At 34.5% G+C, this 16,756-nt stretch overlaps 1 protein-coding gene across 1 annotated transcript in view; it reads right to left on the bottom strand.

Moving 5' to 3' along the window:
* DPP10 (dipeptidyl peptidase like 10) overlaps positions 1-16,756 on the bottom strand; it is a 558,453-nt gene that overhangs the window by 12,511 nt on the left and 529,186 nt on the right. Inside the window, exons 20-21 of the mRNA XM_032479324.1 lie at positions 8,525-8,719; positions 7,779-7,833 (exon numbers count right to left, since the gene is read on the bottom strand). Of these exons, the coding sequence (XP_032335215.1) occupies positions 7,779-7,833; positions 8,525-8,719 (250 nt within the window). The remainder of the gene's footprint in view (positions 1-7,778; positions 7,834-8,524; positions 8,720-16,756) is intronic.

The following is a 16,756-nucleotide window of genomic DNA, read 5'->3' on the forward strand; positions in this document are numbered from 1 at the left end:
TTAACTATATTGTAGAAAACTCAGGTGGAGCAGTAAATAACACTTGCAATGTCCTTAAGATCCACTTTAGGTAATTTTTAAGTACAATTTTCTTTGCCCATAGAAATGAAATTGGATATAAAAAGTCGAAAGTTAACTTCTATGTCTGCTAGTATCCATGTGAAAGTTTTAGATGAGAACACATTCATTTAATGGATGCTTTCCTGGTGTTTACAGGCCTAATATTTCAATAAATAGAAAATGGGTAGCAATATTGTCTAAAAATATATATTACTTGACACAAAACACGTTCTTAGACATACTAAAATTTATATTCCTTATTCAGCCTACCCAGACAGCATAGTTTAGAATTGTTTTCCAAATTCTGAAAGAGCAAACTAGAACGAATTACAGACAAAGCAAAAAATATCAACCAGTTTCTTGGAATTCATTATTTCAGCTTTATGGAAACCAGCCATGTAATACGCCTGAAAACTTTGAAGTAAATTTAATTTATGCTGACAAAGTCAGTTATAATGGATGAGATGAGTTATCTAGCTAGGCAGATGCAGATGTAGATTTAGATATGTAGACCATGAAAAATGGGATGAGTTTTAGACCAAAGGGAGAAAAAGCAGGACCTGGAAATTCAATCAAATATTGATCAATGTGACGGAAATAAGTTGATTAGAGATGGTAAATTCCTGACCCTAGGGCTTCCGTTCATCTTCCTTTTCTCAGAGGGATTATCTCAAATGAATCATAACACTTTTCATACTAAATTCTAACTCAGCCTGGAATCTTACAAGGTAACACTGCTTCAGCCTCACTGACGGTAGAAACATATGTTTGTCAATTCCATTCCCAGCATTTGGTAAAATCGGTATCTCTGGTGACTCAACTGAAAACAAAACCGAAACTAAACAAAACGAAAAAGTAAATACAAAGTGATAGTTTGAAAAAAGGAGATAAGGAGAACTAAAACAGCAACTGAAACTAATTTTGAATACAACACTGAACTGGCACAAAGGTTATGAACCACAGAGGCCAGACACAAACTGAAAACTGGAAACCAGAGAGGTAGACAAGCGTAAAGCCAGATATGTTTGTTTATTTTTCAAGTGCAAGTGATTTCTGACCTTCTGCTATGATGACTCAGTGCCTAGGGTACACAAAGTGCATAGATTCCACACAATGAGTCGAAAGGGAGACTGCACAAAGCTAGACCCCTGAAGGATTGTCTAAGATGACACAAGATAAATTTGTTGCACAAAATAATTGGTAAAAATGATTTTGGTTTTTCTTCCTGTCATAGACTTGTATTGAGCCAATAAAAAAAAAAATTAATCTTGACTGAAAATTTGAGCCGTAAGTCCACACAGGTGTTTCTAGACCCAATTTATCATATAAGTGCAATTAAAAGAAGGACAAAATAGAGGGGGGAGAATAGCTCATAGTGGTAGAGCACATGCTTAGCACGCACATGGCCCTGGGTTCGACCCCAATACCTCCTAAATAAATAAATAAATAAATAAACCTAATTAACCCACCCCCCAAAAAAGGAAGAAAAGAATATAAAAAACAAATACAAAATACAAATGCAATATAAACTTTAAAAAATTCCATATATAAAATTCCAATTTCAATAGAAGACAACAAAACACAGATTCAGAGAAGCCATCAAAACCTAAATATGATTAATTAAAAGATAGATATAAATATACATATTTGGAGAAACTATAAAACACCAAAGAAAATACCTTATAAAATACGAGTCAGTATTTCTTAGATTCACTTCTCCCTAGGTGATCTGCAGACTCTGTACAGTTCCCATGAAAATCCCTACTGTCTATTTTGTAAAATTACAAAATGTGATTCTAAAATTTATAAAGTTCTTTTACTCTGAAAAAGAACAAGATGGAAGAACTTCTTCCATCTCGTTTCTAGATATAATGTTATTACCTAACGGTGATGTTTAGTATGTCAATTATATCTCAACTTAAAAAATGAAAAAAGAGGGGGATAGGTCTGTGGTTATAATATGCTTCCTGTGCTTTAGTAAGCCTTAATATGAAAGTATCTATTGAGCAACATAAATGGTCAGTAAATCAGTTGTGTTAAATTATGTCCATATATAACAATAAACACATGAAAAAATGCTCAATATTATTAATCATCAGAGAACTGAAAAGGGAAATAAAGTGAGTACCTTTATTTACCCATTAGAATGGTTTAAGCTAAAAAGACTGATGACACCAAGTGTTAGTGAGGAGGCAGAGCACCTGAACCCTCACATACTGCTGTTGGCAAAATAAAATGCTATGACTACTTTGGAAAAATTTTGCCAATTCCTTGTAACGGCAGACAACTAAACAAAAACATCAAAAACACACACAAAAAAAGAGAAAAACAAAAACTTAAGATGAATGGAAGAAAGGAGATAAAATAGAATAAAAGATAGTAGGCACAAATAATAAACAGTATAAACATTTAAATGTATCAGTAATCAAAATTTACATAAATAAATACAATCTTTAATTAAAATACAGAAATTGGCAAAGAGATAAAATTATTTTTCTTTTTTCTTTTTTTTAAAGGGGCATACCTTTAAAAAAATTACCAGGACAAGGTTTAAAAATAGTAAGATAGAAAAGCAAAAACAATGTGTACTAGTCAAAAGAATTACAGTGTTGTACTTTTAATATTAAAAAAGCATCTATAAATTAAAAAAAATTATAGATATAAACTGGATCATTGCAAAACAGTAAAAGATTCAGTTTCCTCAGAAGATACAGTAATTCTGAACTTTGAGGGAATGATAAAAATAGCCTTAAAATAAACATGCATAAATTAACCTAAGGAGAAATTGAATAATTCATCATTATAATGGGATAGTTTAATACAACTTTCTTGGAGATTAGCGACAAAATAAATCATTAAGTAAGTTTATAATCTGAACAACATGATGGGCATATATGTAACACTAAACCTTTTAAGCAGAGATGAAAGGTCTTTTCTTAAGTCATAAATCAACTGATGTTTCAAAGGATTTCTGCTATTCCAGTCAATTCTATGATCACAATTCAGAGATAATCCAAGTCAATTACAGAAAATTAGCAAAACTCTTCTACTGGAAAAAAAAAACAATAAAAATAATTCAGAGGGTATACTTATCCTGGAAATCAAGAAATACTTGTATTAAATTTTTAAAAGTACTACATACAAGTGCCAGTAGGAAGTACCTAAGGGAGTATTGCAAAGGGATTTCATAACTCAAATACTTGTATTTGAAAGAAAGAATGCTAAGTATTAATAAGCTAAACATTCAACATAGTAATTTAAAAACAAAATTGATTTAAAATGTAGAAGAAAAAATAATAATGGGAAGAGCAGAAATGAGTGAAATATGAAAACAAAGATAAGTAGAGAAGAAAAATTAAGCCAAAAGTATGGTTCATTGAAAAAGAGGGAGATACAGCAAAGGAAACTATAAACAGTATGAAAAGACAACCTATAGAATGGGAGAAAATATTTGCAAATGATGCGACTGACAAGGGCTTAATTTCCAGAAGATACAAACAGCTCATACAGCTCAATAACAACAACAATTCAAACAACCCAATAATAAAAATGGGCAGAAGACCCAAACAAACAATTCTCCAATGAAGACATACAAATGGCCAATAGGCACATGAAAAAGTGTTCAGTAACACTCTCAGAAAAATGCAAATCAAAACTACAATGAGGAATCACCTCACATCAGTCAGAATGGCCATCATTCAAAAGTTCACAAATGATAAATGCTGCAGAGGGTGTGAAGAAAAGGGAACTGCTGGTGGGAATGTAGTTTGGTGCAGCCACTATGGAAAACAGTATGGAGAGTCCTAAAAAAAAAATAAAAATAGACCTATCATATGATCCAACAATCCCACTCCTAGATAAATATCCAGAAAAGGTGAAAACTCTAATTTGAAAAGAAACATGCACCTCAATGTTCATAGCAGCACTATTTACAATAGTTGAGACACTGAAGTACCCTAAATGTCCATTGACAGATGACTGGATAAAGAAGTTGTGGTGTATGTATATACAATGGAATACTACTCAGCGATAAAAAAAGAATGAAATAATGCCATTTGCAGCTACATGAATTAACCTAGAGAGTGTCATACTAAGCAAAGTCAGACAGAGAAAGACAAATATCATATGATATCACTTCCATGTGGAATCTAAAAAAAAGGACACAAATGAGGTTATTTACAAAACAGAAACAGACTTCAGGCATAGAAAACAAACTTGTGGTTACCAAGGTATAAGAGGGGTTGGAGGGATAAATTGGGAATTTGGGATTTGCAGATACTAATTACTATATATAAAATAAACAGCAAGGTCCTACTGTATAGCCCAGGGAACTATATCCAATACCTTGTAATGGCCTATAATGAAAAAGAATATGAAAAGGAATATAACTGAATTAACTGAATCACTTTGCTGTACACCAGAAACTAACACAACATTGCAAACCGACTACACTTCTATTAAAAACAGCGACAGCAACAACAGAGGGAGAGAAAAAGGGAGACAACAGGGAGAAGAAGAGCAAGCAAGAGAGCACCAACCAAGAGCTCGGGAAGAGGTGCTCGAGTGAGAGCAGGAGAGCCCAAAACAAGCCAGCCTGGGAGTCACAGTGGGACATTATCACCGCTAAAGAAATGATTACACATGTAATAAGAGGATACATATGCTCTGAAAACACTGCTGAACAGCGTATGAAATGGAAGCAACCCTTTTAAAAGTATTAAAGACAGACTAAGGCACAAACTTCCAGTTACAAAATAAATGAGTCATGGGTATAAAATGTACAGTGTGGGGAAAATACGTACTAACTATGTAATATTTTCTATGATGACATACGGTAAGCAGACTTAGCGTGGTCATCATTTTGAAATGTATAGAAATATCAGATCACTAGGTTGTATAACAGGAACTAACGTACTGTTGTAGGGGTGGGGATGAAGGCAGTCAAAAGGTACAGACCTCCAGTTATAGGATAAGTAAGTACTAGGGATACAATGTACCACAAGATAAATATAACTAACACTACTGTGTGTTACAAATAAAAATTGTTAAGAGACGAGATCCTAAAATTTCCCATCACAAGGAAAAACTTTTTTCTAAATAGAAAATTAATTTCGTATCTATATGAGATGATAGAGGTTCACTCAACTTAACTATGACAGTCATTTCGTTATGTATGAAGTCAACTCATTATGCTGCACACCTTAAACTTATGCAGTGCTGTAGGTCAGTTATATCTCAATAAAACTGGAAGAAAAACAGAAACCACTAAAACGGAAAAATCTTAATAGTCTTGTATTGATTAAATAAATTTAAACACTAATGAAAAATTTTCCAACAAAGAAAGCAATAGCCCCACAGACATTTACAACCTAATTCCAATTCTAAGCAAGATTTCCCAGACAATAGGAAAAGGCTGCACATAATTTCTCAGCCAATTTTATGAGTTTAGCTGATGTAATTTGATAATGAAATAAAACAAGTACATTCCCCACCCCACCAAAAAAATTACAAGACATACTAAATCTTACAGCTAACACTCCTTTATAGGCTCAGAAAGCTACCTTCTAAGTTATAATTCAGTCACAGACATGCATACTTGTTTAATTGAAATGGAATATTTTCCATTTAAAATAAATCTAATTATGTTTTCATTTGTTTATATCCTACGTCAGTCTTTCCTATATTTAGATTGCCAGAATCAGTTGCCCTGGGAATGATCAGTCCCCTAATACAATGATAGACATGAGATTTTGAACTTCTAGATCCCAAGCCTAGAGTTTCATTTTCCCATGTTTACAAACTATCATCTAAATTTTCTAGTTAATATGGAGGACCCTCTAAGGTCTGTGCCCATTTTTCCTCTCAGTGTTGTCACCTGTCACTTCCTTGTATGAGCCTTAATTTTAGTCAGTCACTTTATTTCCTGTTGTCCAAACACACTCTCCTTACTGACACTGTGCATCTACACGAAATGCTTCTCCTTGCCCTCTGCTTGCTGAAATGATTTTCACCAATATCCAGTTCATGTTCCACTTTCTCCATGAGGCATTTTACAACTTTCCAAATCTTCTCTAAATTCCCATATTAATTAGTGTTTGTATAGTTCACTTGGTCCTTTACCCTTATGTATGAGTATAGTAAGTAGAGTCCTGAAATGCGTAAGCTTTGAGTCCTTTGTAAGTTAGTACATACATGGGACCATTGAGGAGTAGAATGTTCTCTACCATATGCACCTTTTGCCGTGGTGAGTAACACATAATATACAATGTACCATCTTAACCACTTCTAAGTGCGCAGTCCAGTAATGTCAAGTGCATTCACATCAATCTGAAATTCTATACCCATTAAAAATCAACTCTCCTAATTTTCCCCTCCCCCCAGCCCCTGGCAACCACCATTCTGCTCTCCATCTTTATTAACTTGACTGCTTTAGATATTTCATATAAGTTGAATAAAACAGTGTATGTCCTGAGCACAAGGTCCTCAAGGTTCATCTGGGCTGCAGCAGGTGGTAAGACTTTTACTGCATGCACTTGTAAATGTGTCTAGCATCTTCATGTCTTTGGAACGATCACTTTCTTAGACATTTTACTAATATCTTTACTACTGGTGATTAGCTTTCATTGATTTATTTGTTTGCACTTAGGTGAAAGGAACATTGTTCATAAAATATTTCTATTGCTCTCTTGAATATTATTGACACCAAGCATTAAACACAGCAAAGACGCGGTGCACTGCAGATCTGTGGAATGGGGGAGAATGGTAGTGACTTGTGTCGTTTTATATTTTACACACGTATTAAATAGCTTTCCGTGTACCTGCTTGTCAGTGCGCACCAGCAAAATTGATGTCCCAGTAAAATTACCCGTGATTTGCTGTGGTGTGTCTCTAGGTTCACTAATGAACAGTAGAACATATTTTATGTTTAAATCCATGAACACCAAGAATTTGCTTTGCCTCTATACTAAAACAGTACAAAATCTTTCCTTTCATCTTAGTATCCTTATAGTATATGTGATATGTATAAATTAGGTGCTCAATAAATTTCTATATGATATCTTTTCCTACTGTGAAAATCATGTTGAACCTAATTAAAAAAAGTATTGCAATAAGAAGTAAATAACGCACCGAAAGCACAAAAGGCATAATAATACATACTGGTCATCTTTCAGTTTCTAAGTCATGGAGGCTTCCCTAAAGCTGAGGTGCTTGCTCCTTCTGTCGAGAACACTCTGCCTCAAGAGATCTGTACGACTGGCTCCCTTTTGTTAGTTGGGTATCTGTCTAAATATTTAATCAGAGGGCCCTTACTTGACCACTCAATCCAGTAACACTGGCCCTTTCTGGAATTAACTTTTATTCATCAATTTTTTGTTTTGTTTTGTTTTCCTTACAAGACATTACTATATGAAATGTGCTTTACTATCTATTTCTCCTCTCTAGAAGATAAGCTTCATGAAAACAAATCCTTTTTTTTTTGTCCTGACGTTGCTCTATGCCAGTCACTAGGCACCACTTAGAGATACTCAACAAATAGTTGCTGAATTAATAAATAGCTGAATGTTACATTAATTATAATAGCACATTTTAAAGGATAATACAGAGAAATTATAATAAAATGAGAAAAGTAATTTTATATATATATATATAATTATAATTATATATATATATATATATATATATATATATATATATATATATAAATTTCTATTATTTACCTTTCCAAAAATGCTTAATCTTTTGGAGTCAATGTATGGCTGTTTCAGTAAAAATCTGCAATGAAAAAGAAAAAAAATACAGTTAACACCTTTTTGAGTCAAATGCACCATGGGAATTAATTCTTGGCACCAAAAAAAGTTTTAAGTAAACAGAGGTCAAACTGGAAAGACTTCAGTGGTTGAAGCTCTATTCATGTAGAAAGGTCCTATGTACCAAAATCTTGCTACTCAAAGAACTGGTTCAGAAGTTTGGGTGTGAGATCTGTTAGCTTGTTACAAATGCAGAATCTGGGGGCCCATTCCCTGCCTGCTGAATCAACATCTACATTGAAAAAATATCCTAGCCAATGTCTGTATACTGTTTTAAAGAATCTACTAGCTTTCTTAGGTCACTTTTTCATCCCAATGTGGGAAAGGTATCTGTGAAAACTCAAGAATTATAATTAACTGGGAAAATAATAAACATTGTAGATTATTGTAAATAGATAATATGGTGGTTTAATTAAGGTTGCTCTCATTTTCATAAATCCAAAGTGAATCTAATTCTAGAGGAAGAGGTATGATAATTCTCTTATTATGTCACTGAGAGTGAAAGGTATTTGAGAAAAAATGCCACTGTCTATATGAGTAACTTAGAAAATTGTCCAGTCACTAAAATGCAAATCTTGAAGTCAGCATTAGTAGTGTTATATATTCTGCTTCTGGGTATACAGGAAAAAACAGTTAGAAAATGTGTACCCACTTACTTCACAGCTGCTATTTGGTCCTTTACTTCCACTGAGCCTAACTTCCGGTGAATCTCTTGCAAAATTTTCAAGCCCTGGAATCCACTTCCTCTGCCATCAAACCGTGCTATAATGACGTTATCTGTGTCGACAAGCACTGAATCCCAGTCAACGTGGAACTTATCTGTAACCAGCTGGCCTCCTGGTTCTTCATCCCTGCAAACACCCACACATTGGACCAAAACAAGAGTAACTGAGAGTGTAGTTGAAATTTTAGCTTCTCCACTTATTAGTTAAAAATTATGGAAAAGACCCATGTTGGCTATTAAAATTTCTGTTAATTCTTGATAGTAAACCTGGAAGTATAAATGCCATCTTCCTTTGTAAATTTCCAAATGAAAAACTCTTTGAATGGCATGAAAATATAAAACAGAATTTAAAACTGTTCATGAGAGATTATTTTAACTCATTTTCAAAAGACAAAAATAAAGAAAAATACATGTTCTTTCCATAGGCATTTCGAAGAAGTGACTGTCAAGTTGACACACAGGCCCTACTTTATTGGATTTCTTCCAGACAGTGTGTTTAAAAATGTCTTGCAGATGGGCTGTAGGGTCTGATGGAAAGCAGAATCACTTATGGAGCCTTAAAATATTATTAATTTAACAAGAAATGTACAATCCTAAAGCACATCAGACTCAAGAAGAAATGCTGCTTAATATTTCCTGAATTTCTTTTTGTGATAGAATTCTCATTGAGAGGAATTTAAGCAAACAGAAAGAAAAAATTATTTTTCATCACTAAAGTTGATAGCAAGAAAAGGAGGCGGAGACATACACGTTGGAAAAATCTGAAAGCTGTAAGTAGAGAAGGACGCACAGATAAGGAAGCATGACATACATTCTCTCCAGACGGAAAAGGTGATATGATTTAAAAAATGTCACACTGCAGTGGTATTTCTTACTTTATTTTCCAGAATATAGAAAAGGCAAAGCAAGCAAACAAACAAACAAAACAAAACAAAAAAAAACCCAAAAACAGACTCTCATAAAATCACACAGGTTATCTAGTTCCAGACCTTGGTAGAGTTCAGACACACAGTTGTCCATGTGATAGCTGTACAGGGCATCAAAACATCTAACTCTGAAAGGATCTCCATTTTTTAGGTAGGCTACATGCCAGGAATCTGCACCCTACTCACTCTCCTGGAAAGACACCCAACTTGGCTTCATGCTTCTGCAAATGTGTTTCTGAGAAGCACTGAAATATACCAATACACAAACTAATTCTCATTAACAAGGTTTAAGGTTATCAGATTTGCTAAAGAAAATGACTTCTGGGCAGCAAATGGAACTGAGCAGATACAGAAGTTGTGTGGGACCAGTTAAGTTAGGTAAAGGAGGAAGCAGGGACTAGGGCAAAATGTCAGACAACTGAAATTTATTGAATGCTGTTATGGGCTAAATTGTGTTCTCTCAAAATCCACATTTGGAATCTAAAATGTCCACTACCTCAGAATTTAACTATATTTGGAGACAGTGCCTTTATGGTGGTGATTGAGTTGAAATGAGGCTATTAGGATGAGCCCTAGTCCAGCATGACACGTGTCCTTGCAAGAGGGCATCAGGACACACAGAGAGGCCTTAGGGGTGGCGTGTGTGCATGGGGACAGGAACATGTGAAGAGGCAGCAAGGAGACAACCATCTGCAAGCCAAGCAGAGGGCGCAGGTGAAATAAAGCCTGCTGACACCTTCGTCTTGGATGTCTGGGCTCTGAGCTGTGAGAAAATAAATTTGTTGTTTAAGACATCCGGTCTGTGGTGTTCTGTTATGTCAGCCCTAGTAAACGAAGACAAAGGCCTCTGTGCTCTAAGCACTTAAGATCCTTTATCATATTTCCTACACCCTAGTACAATTTATGTAACCTTTCTGGGGAGGAGGCTGTCTGCTGCATGAATTACTCCATGTATTATTTTTCTTACATTGTAAATGAAGAAACTGCGCCACGGAGGGGTTTGAATAAAGACCCCACTCCGTTCCTTCCTGAATTACACATCTAATGGTGATCCTGTGATCCAAACCTAGATCTGCCTTGTCCTTCCAGTGTTTGCAATCTTTTATCTCTTTTTCAAATTTAATCTAAAATTTTTAAATTATTTTTCATTTTTGCAAACTTAGCTCTTGATCAGATTATTGGAAATTGTTACTAAACATATCCATGTGCTTTTGCCTAGAATTTCAATTGCCTTGTCCAGAATGAAATCTGAAATTGCGGTTTCTTCTCCCGAGTCCCAAGTGATTCTGATATAACTTGTCTACCACTTGAGCACTAGCATGAATCATGCATAGCACAGCTTCTGGTGCATGGAGAACATGGAAAATGCTTGTTGAACTAGACACTTACAGGGAAAATAGAACCAGGTGAAGTTTAAAATGGAAGGGCCTTAAAAAGCCTAATAAATCCTGTATTTTGAAGCTGGGGTATTTACTGCAAATATTAGACAGCAAAACATGATTTACAGAGGACAAGATACAAGGATTAACTTCAACATTTAAGCTGAGTAAAAATATGACAGTTTAAGTCCCAACGTCACTCTGAACAAAGGTAGGGAAGATATTAAAACACTAAGGCTCAGTTTCCTTATCTTTAATAATGGTAAAATACTGTCTTGTTTTCCTCAAAGAGATCTGTAAGCATTAAATGGCATAATATATTTGAAAATACTTTATGAAATACAGTAAGCAATATAAAATGATTATTAGATTTATCAAACAATAGAAGTTGTTATTAGTCTTTTGTTTGAAGTCACTTTTGCCTTACATTGAGTATATTTCCTTATAGTTCAGAATGGAAAACTATATAAAAGATTTTGGCCAGCTGTGCAGAAATTAAACTGAGCAATATCTATGGATAAAGAAAGATATTATGCCAAGGAATAGAAGCTGTTATGTCAAGAGGTCTTCTACTTTCTAGATGGACAAAGCTACCTAAAGACTTACAAGAAAATTTAAAAGTGAAATCATCAGATCCTTTGGAGTGATTACCAGGGCACTGTTAGTTATTAAGGCATGAGAGCCTGGAAATAAAGCCATGCACCTATGGTCAATTAATCTTCAACAAAGGAGAGAAGACAGTCTCTTTTAACAAGTGGTTTTGGGAAAGCTGAACAAGCTACATGTAAAACAATAAAACTAAAATATTCCCTCACACCATATACAAAAATAAACTTGAAACTGTTTAAAGATCTAAATGTAAGACATGACACCATAAAACTCCTAGAAGAGAACAAAAGAGAAATGTTCTTTGACATAAATTGTAGCAATAGTTTCTTAGATCAGTCTCCCAAGGCAAAAGAAATAAAGCCAAAAGTAATCAAGTGGGAACTAATCAAACTTCAAAGCTTTTGCACAGCAAAGGAAATCTTTAATAAAATGAAAAGACAACCCACCGAATGGGAGAAAATATTTGCAAACAATGAGACCAACAAGGGGTTAATATCCAAAACATACAAACAGCTCATACAACTCAATATCTAAAAAAACAAACAACCCAATCAGAAAATGGGCAGAAGATCTAATTATAGACATTTTCCTAAAGAAGATATACAGCTGCTTAACAGGGTACATGAAAAGATGCTCAACACTGCTAATTATTAGAGAAATGCAAATAAAAACCTCAATGAGTCACACACCAGTCAGAATGGCTGCCATCAAAAAGTCTACAAATAATAAATGCTGGAGAGGGTGTGGAGAAAATTAAACCCTCCTACACTGTTGGGAATGTAAATTGGTGCAGCCACTATGGAAAACAGTATGGAGTTTCCTTAAAAGAACTAAAAATAGAACTACCATACAATCCAGCAATTCCAATCCTGGGCATATACCTGGAAAAAACAAAAAGTCTAATTCAAAAAGACACATGCACCCCAATTTTCATAGTAGTACTATTTACAATAGCCAATTCATGGAAGCAATCCAAGTGCCCGCCAACAGTCTTTTGGCTTAAGGTGTGGTGTTATGTACATACAATGCAATATTACTCAGCCATAAAAAAGAATGAGATATTGCCATTTGCAGCAACATGGATGACCTAGAAGATATTTTGCTTAGTGAAATAAGCCAGACAGAAAAAGACAAATGCTCTATGATATCACTTATATTTGGAATCTAAAAAATAATACAAATGGATCTATATACGAAACAGAAAGAGACTCACAGACATAGAAAACAAACTTACGGTTACCAAAGAGGGAAGGGAGGGACAAATTAGAAGAATGACATTAACAGATACAAACTACTATACATAAAGTAGATAAGCAACAAGGATTTACTGTATAGAACAGGGAATTATACTCAATATCTTATAATAACTTACAATGATACATAATCTGCAAAAAACTTGAATTGCATACTATACACCTGAAACTAACACAATATTGTAAATCAACTATACTTCAATAAAAAGAAGAAAATAAAAAAAGAAAAAGTATAGTTTAAAATAAGGCACATTTTTCAAACTTATTATTGTCATATTATCATATCGAAATATTGTCATATTTTGATTGCAGATTTTTCAAAGCAAAAACCCAATTCTTTACTCATGCTTGCAATACCCAGGAAAAAAAACAGACGTTTACTCCTTTGCTATGTTTTCTAAATTGCTATTTTTAACTTTGACCTTACTTCACATGCTTTCAATGTTAGAACACAAAATGTTATCAATTCATTATCAGCCAATAATTTTAACACATTTCTTTGTCTATTTGGAGTGTTTTGTCTTTTTAGGTGCAGAACATAGGCATATCTATTTGAAGATGAATTATAAAAGAAAATGGATCATGATGCTAAGCATTGCCAGTATCAGGAACAAGTCAGAGACCTGTAGGACCAAGGGAGATTTTTCACAAAGTGTTGACCAGAAAATACTAGATATTTTCCTGCAAATAAAGACAAGAAAACATCAATTATTTGATGAGGTAGGAACAGCGTGATATGTGATGGAGGGATGACCACAAGGAATGTACTATAGGTCAAAGCATCCACCATGTAATAAATGGGTACCACAGCTCGCTGTGTATTGGCTGTACAGAATTGGGGAGCTCCAATTCATTTGGTTCCTCTTTGTTTCTCCCTGAGTTTCTGTCTCATCTTTTTTCCTACACTGTTTGCTTTAATCTCTGTTTCAGAAATCTCTGGGGACTTATTGAAAGACAAGTGTTTCAAGGTTGAGAATGGGGACATAAAATTTTGTTGAAAGTTGTCTGAAAAGAACAATTCCATGTGTTTTAAGCAGTGAAAAGGCCACAGCAATATGAAATGTGTCCATTTCCTAACACAGGCAGCAAAACCAAATTAGGACTAAATTTTTCTTAGAAGTTAAGGTCTCCGAGGGCAGAGTTCTCATCTGTTTCAATACCTTGAATACGCAACATGTCTGTGTGGATGAAGGGTTCAGGCTATGAGCATACGATAAAATATAGGAAAAAAGCTGAATGAAACACACAATACCCAATAGCCTTTCAAATGACAAAACAAGCTACTTCTTTATGACATAACAAAACATCATCTATATCAAAAATTGAATTAAAGTGAAGAGAATTGTTCAGACTGCATGTTTGGCCAGGTTCACAAAGTGCTATTTAAATTCATGAGAAGAGGGGCTGAAGACACAGGTTTTGGTCTTTGACTTTGTTACCAATATGCTGAGTTACCCTGGCAACTTTATGCTCTTTTACTCTTTATTTATTGTTTTCATACAGAATAATATGGTGTAAATAGTTAAGATCACACAGAGTACATTTTTAAAAGCCTTTTCCTTACCACTAAACCTTTGGCTAGAATAAACGGAAAGAAAATATCTTCCAGTGAAAGCACTTTCCATGAGTGATCTATTGAATGGCAGAATTTTTTTTTTTAATCTTTTCCCTACACGGCAGACTTTTAAAACTGCTATACTGACAGCTGCGTGTCTGTGTCTACTGGGTCATGGGAGGAAGGGACACAGAGAAAATAGCCGATAGTCATCGTGGTTCTTTGCTCTTTCTGAGCCTAGAATAGATCAACTTCAGCTACATAAGTGCTAGAAACATTGAGAGCTGTCACAATTTTATTTTAGATATAATAAACTAAAAAAGAGTATGAGAAGAAGGATGAAGAACAGCATGGAAGGCAAGATAAGGGAATCACAGTAAATTCTTAAGGAAAATAAACTGTCAATGCTTTCGATTTTATGCTTTAGGAGAGAATTCATTTCACACTGGAATGAGTTTGACGTAGGAGAGTAACCTTAAACAGTATTTGTCTTGTCTCAACCTAAAATTTACTTTATAGAAGTGTACAGTCAGTGATGATTTAGTTGCAACGTAGGTACAACTACATGCTAATGAAGCCTGTCCTATTTCAAGCAATGTATACATACACACATGCATACATTGGCTAAGGGCTTCTTGGCCGATGTCTTCTATTTCTCATTTTATTATCCCTAGATTTCTTCTCATGGAAGGCCTGTCCTACATGCAGATTGGTGAATTGAGCTTTCTCACCTATGTACTACGTCGTATGAGAAATAATAATATGTTTTCCTGTCAAAGAACTGTTTCTTGTCCACATCCCCAGCTTCTTCCATTAGGAATATTATAATATAAAATAATGTACAAATATCTGATCCCTCTTCTGTTTACATATAATTTTTGGCTGAATTACTCTTTCTTGGAGTTAGTGTTCAATATAGACAAGGTTATTTATGCCTCTAACCAGACACTATCTTACTGTTCCTAAGCCTATGTTTTTGGCAGGGAGTGTGATGAGGTCTACCTGATAATACATGGAAAGTTAGGCTGGCTTATCAACCAAATTCTCAAGTTGTATTACCCTCCATCACTTGTATTCATATACTGACATTCAAAGATCTTGTCCATGTTAAACCTTTTAGAAAAACTGCCTATGTTAACGATCTGAATCTTATAGTGATGTGGGAGTGTTATCATGAAGAGGGTACAGGTGATACATTGATAAAACCAAAAGAATTGAGCCTAGGACTAGTGGCTTTAGGCAAGTCACTTCCTTTCCCTATGCGTTAAGTTTGCTTATCTTCAGTGTGGAAAATGATAATAAGTAGTGTCTACCTGGTAGAGTTATGGCAAAGATTAAATGAAATAATATATATAAGTTGCTTAGCAAAGTGTCCCCGTTGATAGTAAGTATTAAATGTTATTAAACCAACGTTCTGGTCAATGCTATGGGACTTGACTTTGAGCTCTCAAACCTGGCCATCCCTAGGCAACTCTGCATTGATAATTCCTGAGCTTCTATGTAACAACAACCAAGTTTTTTTCGTTTGGCTCAGTTCAAAGGACGTGCATTAAAAATGCTCTACTTTTCACTGTGTGTGGGTCTTTCAGTTAATTTAGAATGAAAAGATGTGTATGTGTATGTATTTCTGTTGTGTGTGTATACTTGATTTCTCTCCACACACAGCCACGTGTGTCTGTGCACTGAGTGTAATTTGCAGATCTCTGTACGTGTAAGTTCTCTCTTCTCCTGCCTCCACAGGTATATACTTCTTCTGGCACCACTAAAACAAGAGAATGCTACCGTGATATACCTTTCTGATTCACAGAATTTGTGACATAGACTTTAGGTCATTTTTTTTCTGAGGCATTATTTCTTTTCAATAGGATTTCTTTATATTCAAAAAACTGCACAGACTATAAATTTAATGTTTTTGTCTTGATCATCATTTGGATCTCTGAATTTGGGAGGGTATTTTGTGTTAATAAAGCTACATCTTTTTTTCATCTGTATTCTAGTCCTCATTTCTCTTTTTTTCCTTTTATTTTTAATAGACTAGGCTTCCTTATATCAGGGTCAATTTATGTCTGCTAAAGGTATTTCTCCTTGTCTTGAAGGAAATTCAATTCTATTTTGCTCTTTGATTTCTCTTCAATAGAAGCTAGAGATTGTCTCCTTAGCATGATACAAAAACTGCATAACAACTATCATTAGAACAATGGGAAAAAAGCAGAAAGTTCATCTTTTTAAATCAAGTTATTTATATTGTCATAGGAAGCTGAAGAATAAATAGCTCATCAGAACACAGGTTGAAATGCTGAACAGCATGGATATTAATGAGCCGACTATAAAACTCAAAACTGGACACTTAGTATTATTCACACAAAGTTAACCTCGGGATAAACATCTGAGACAACATGTAAAAATATCAGAAGAGAGCCACTAGAAAAGGGCCTCAGGGAT

Source organism: Camelus ferus, chromosome 5 (assembly GCF_009834535.1).
Source record: "Camelus ferus isolate YT-003-E chromosome 5, BCGSAC_Cfer_1.0, whole genome shotgun sequence".
NCBI classification, from domain to species: Eukaryota; Metazoa; Chordata; class Mammalia; order Artiodactyla; family Camelidae; genus Camelus; species Camelus ferus.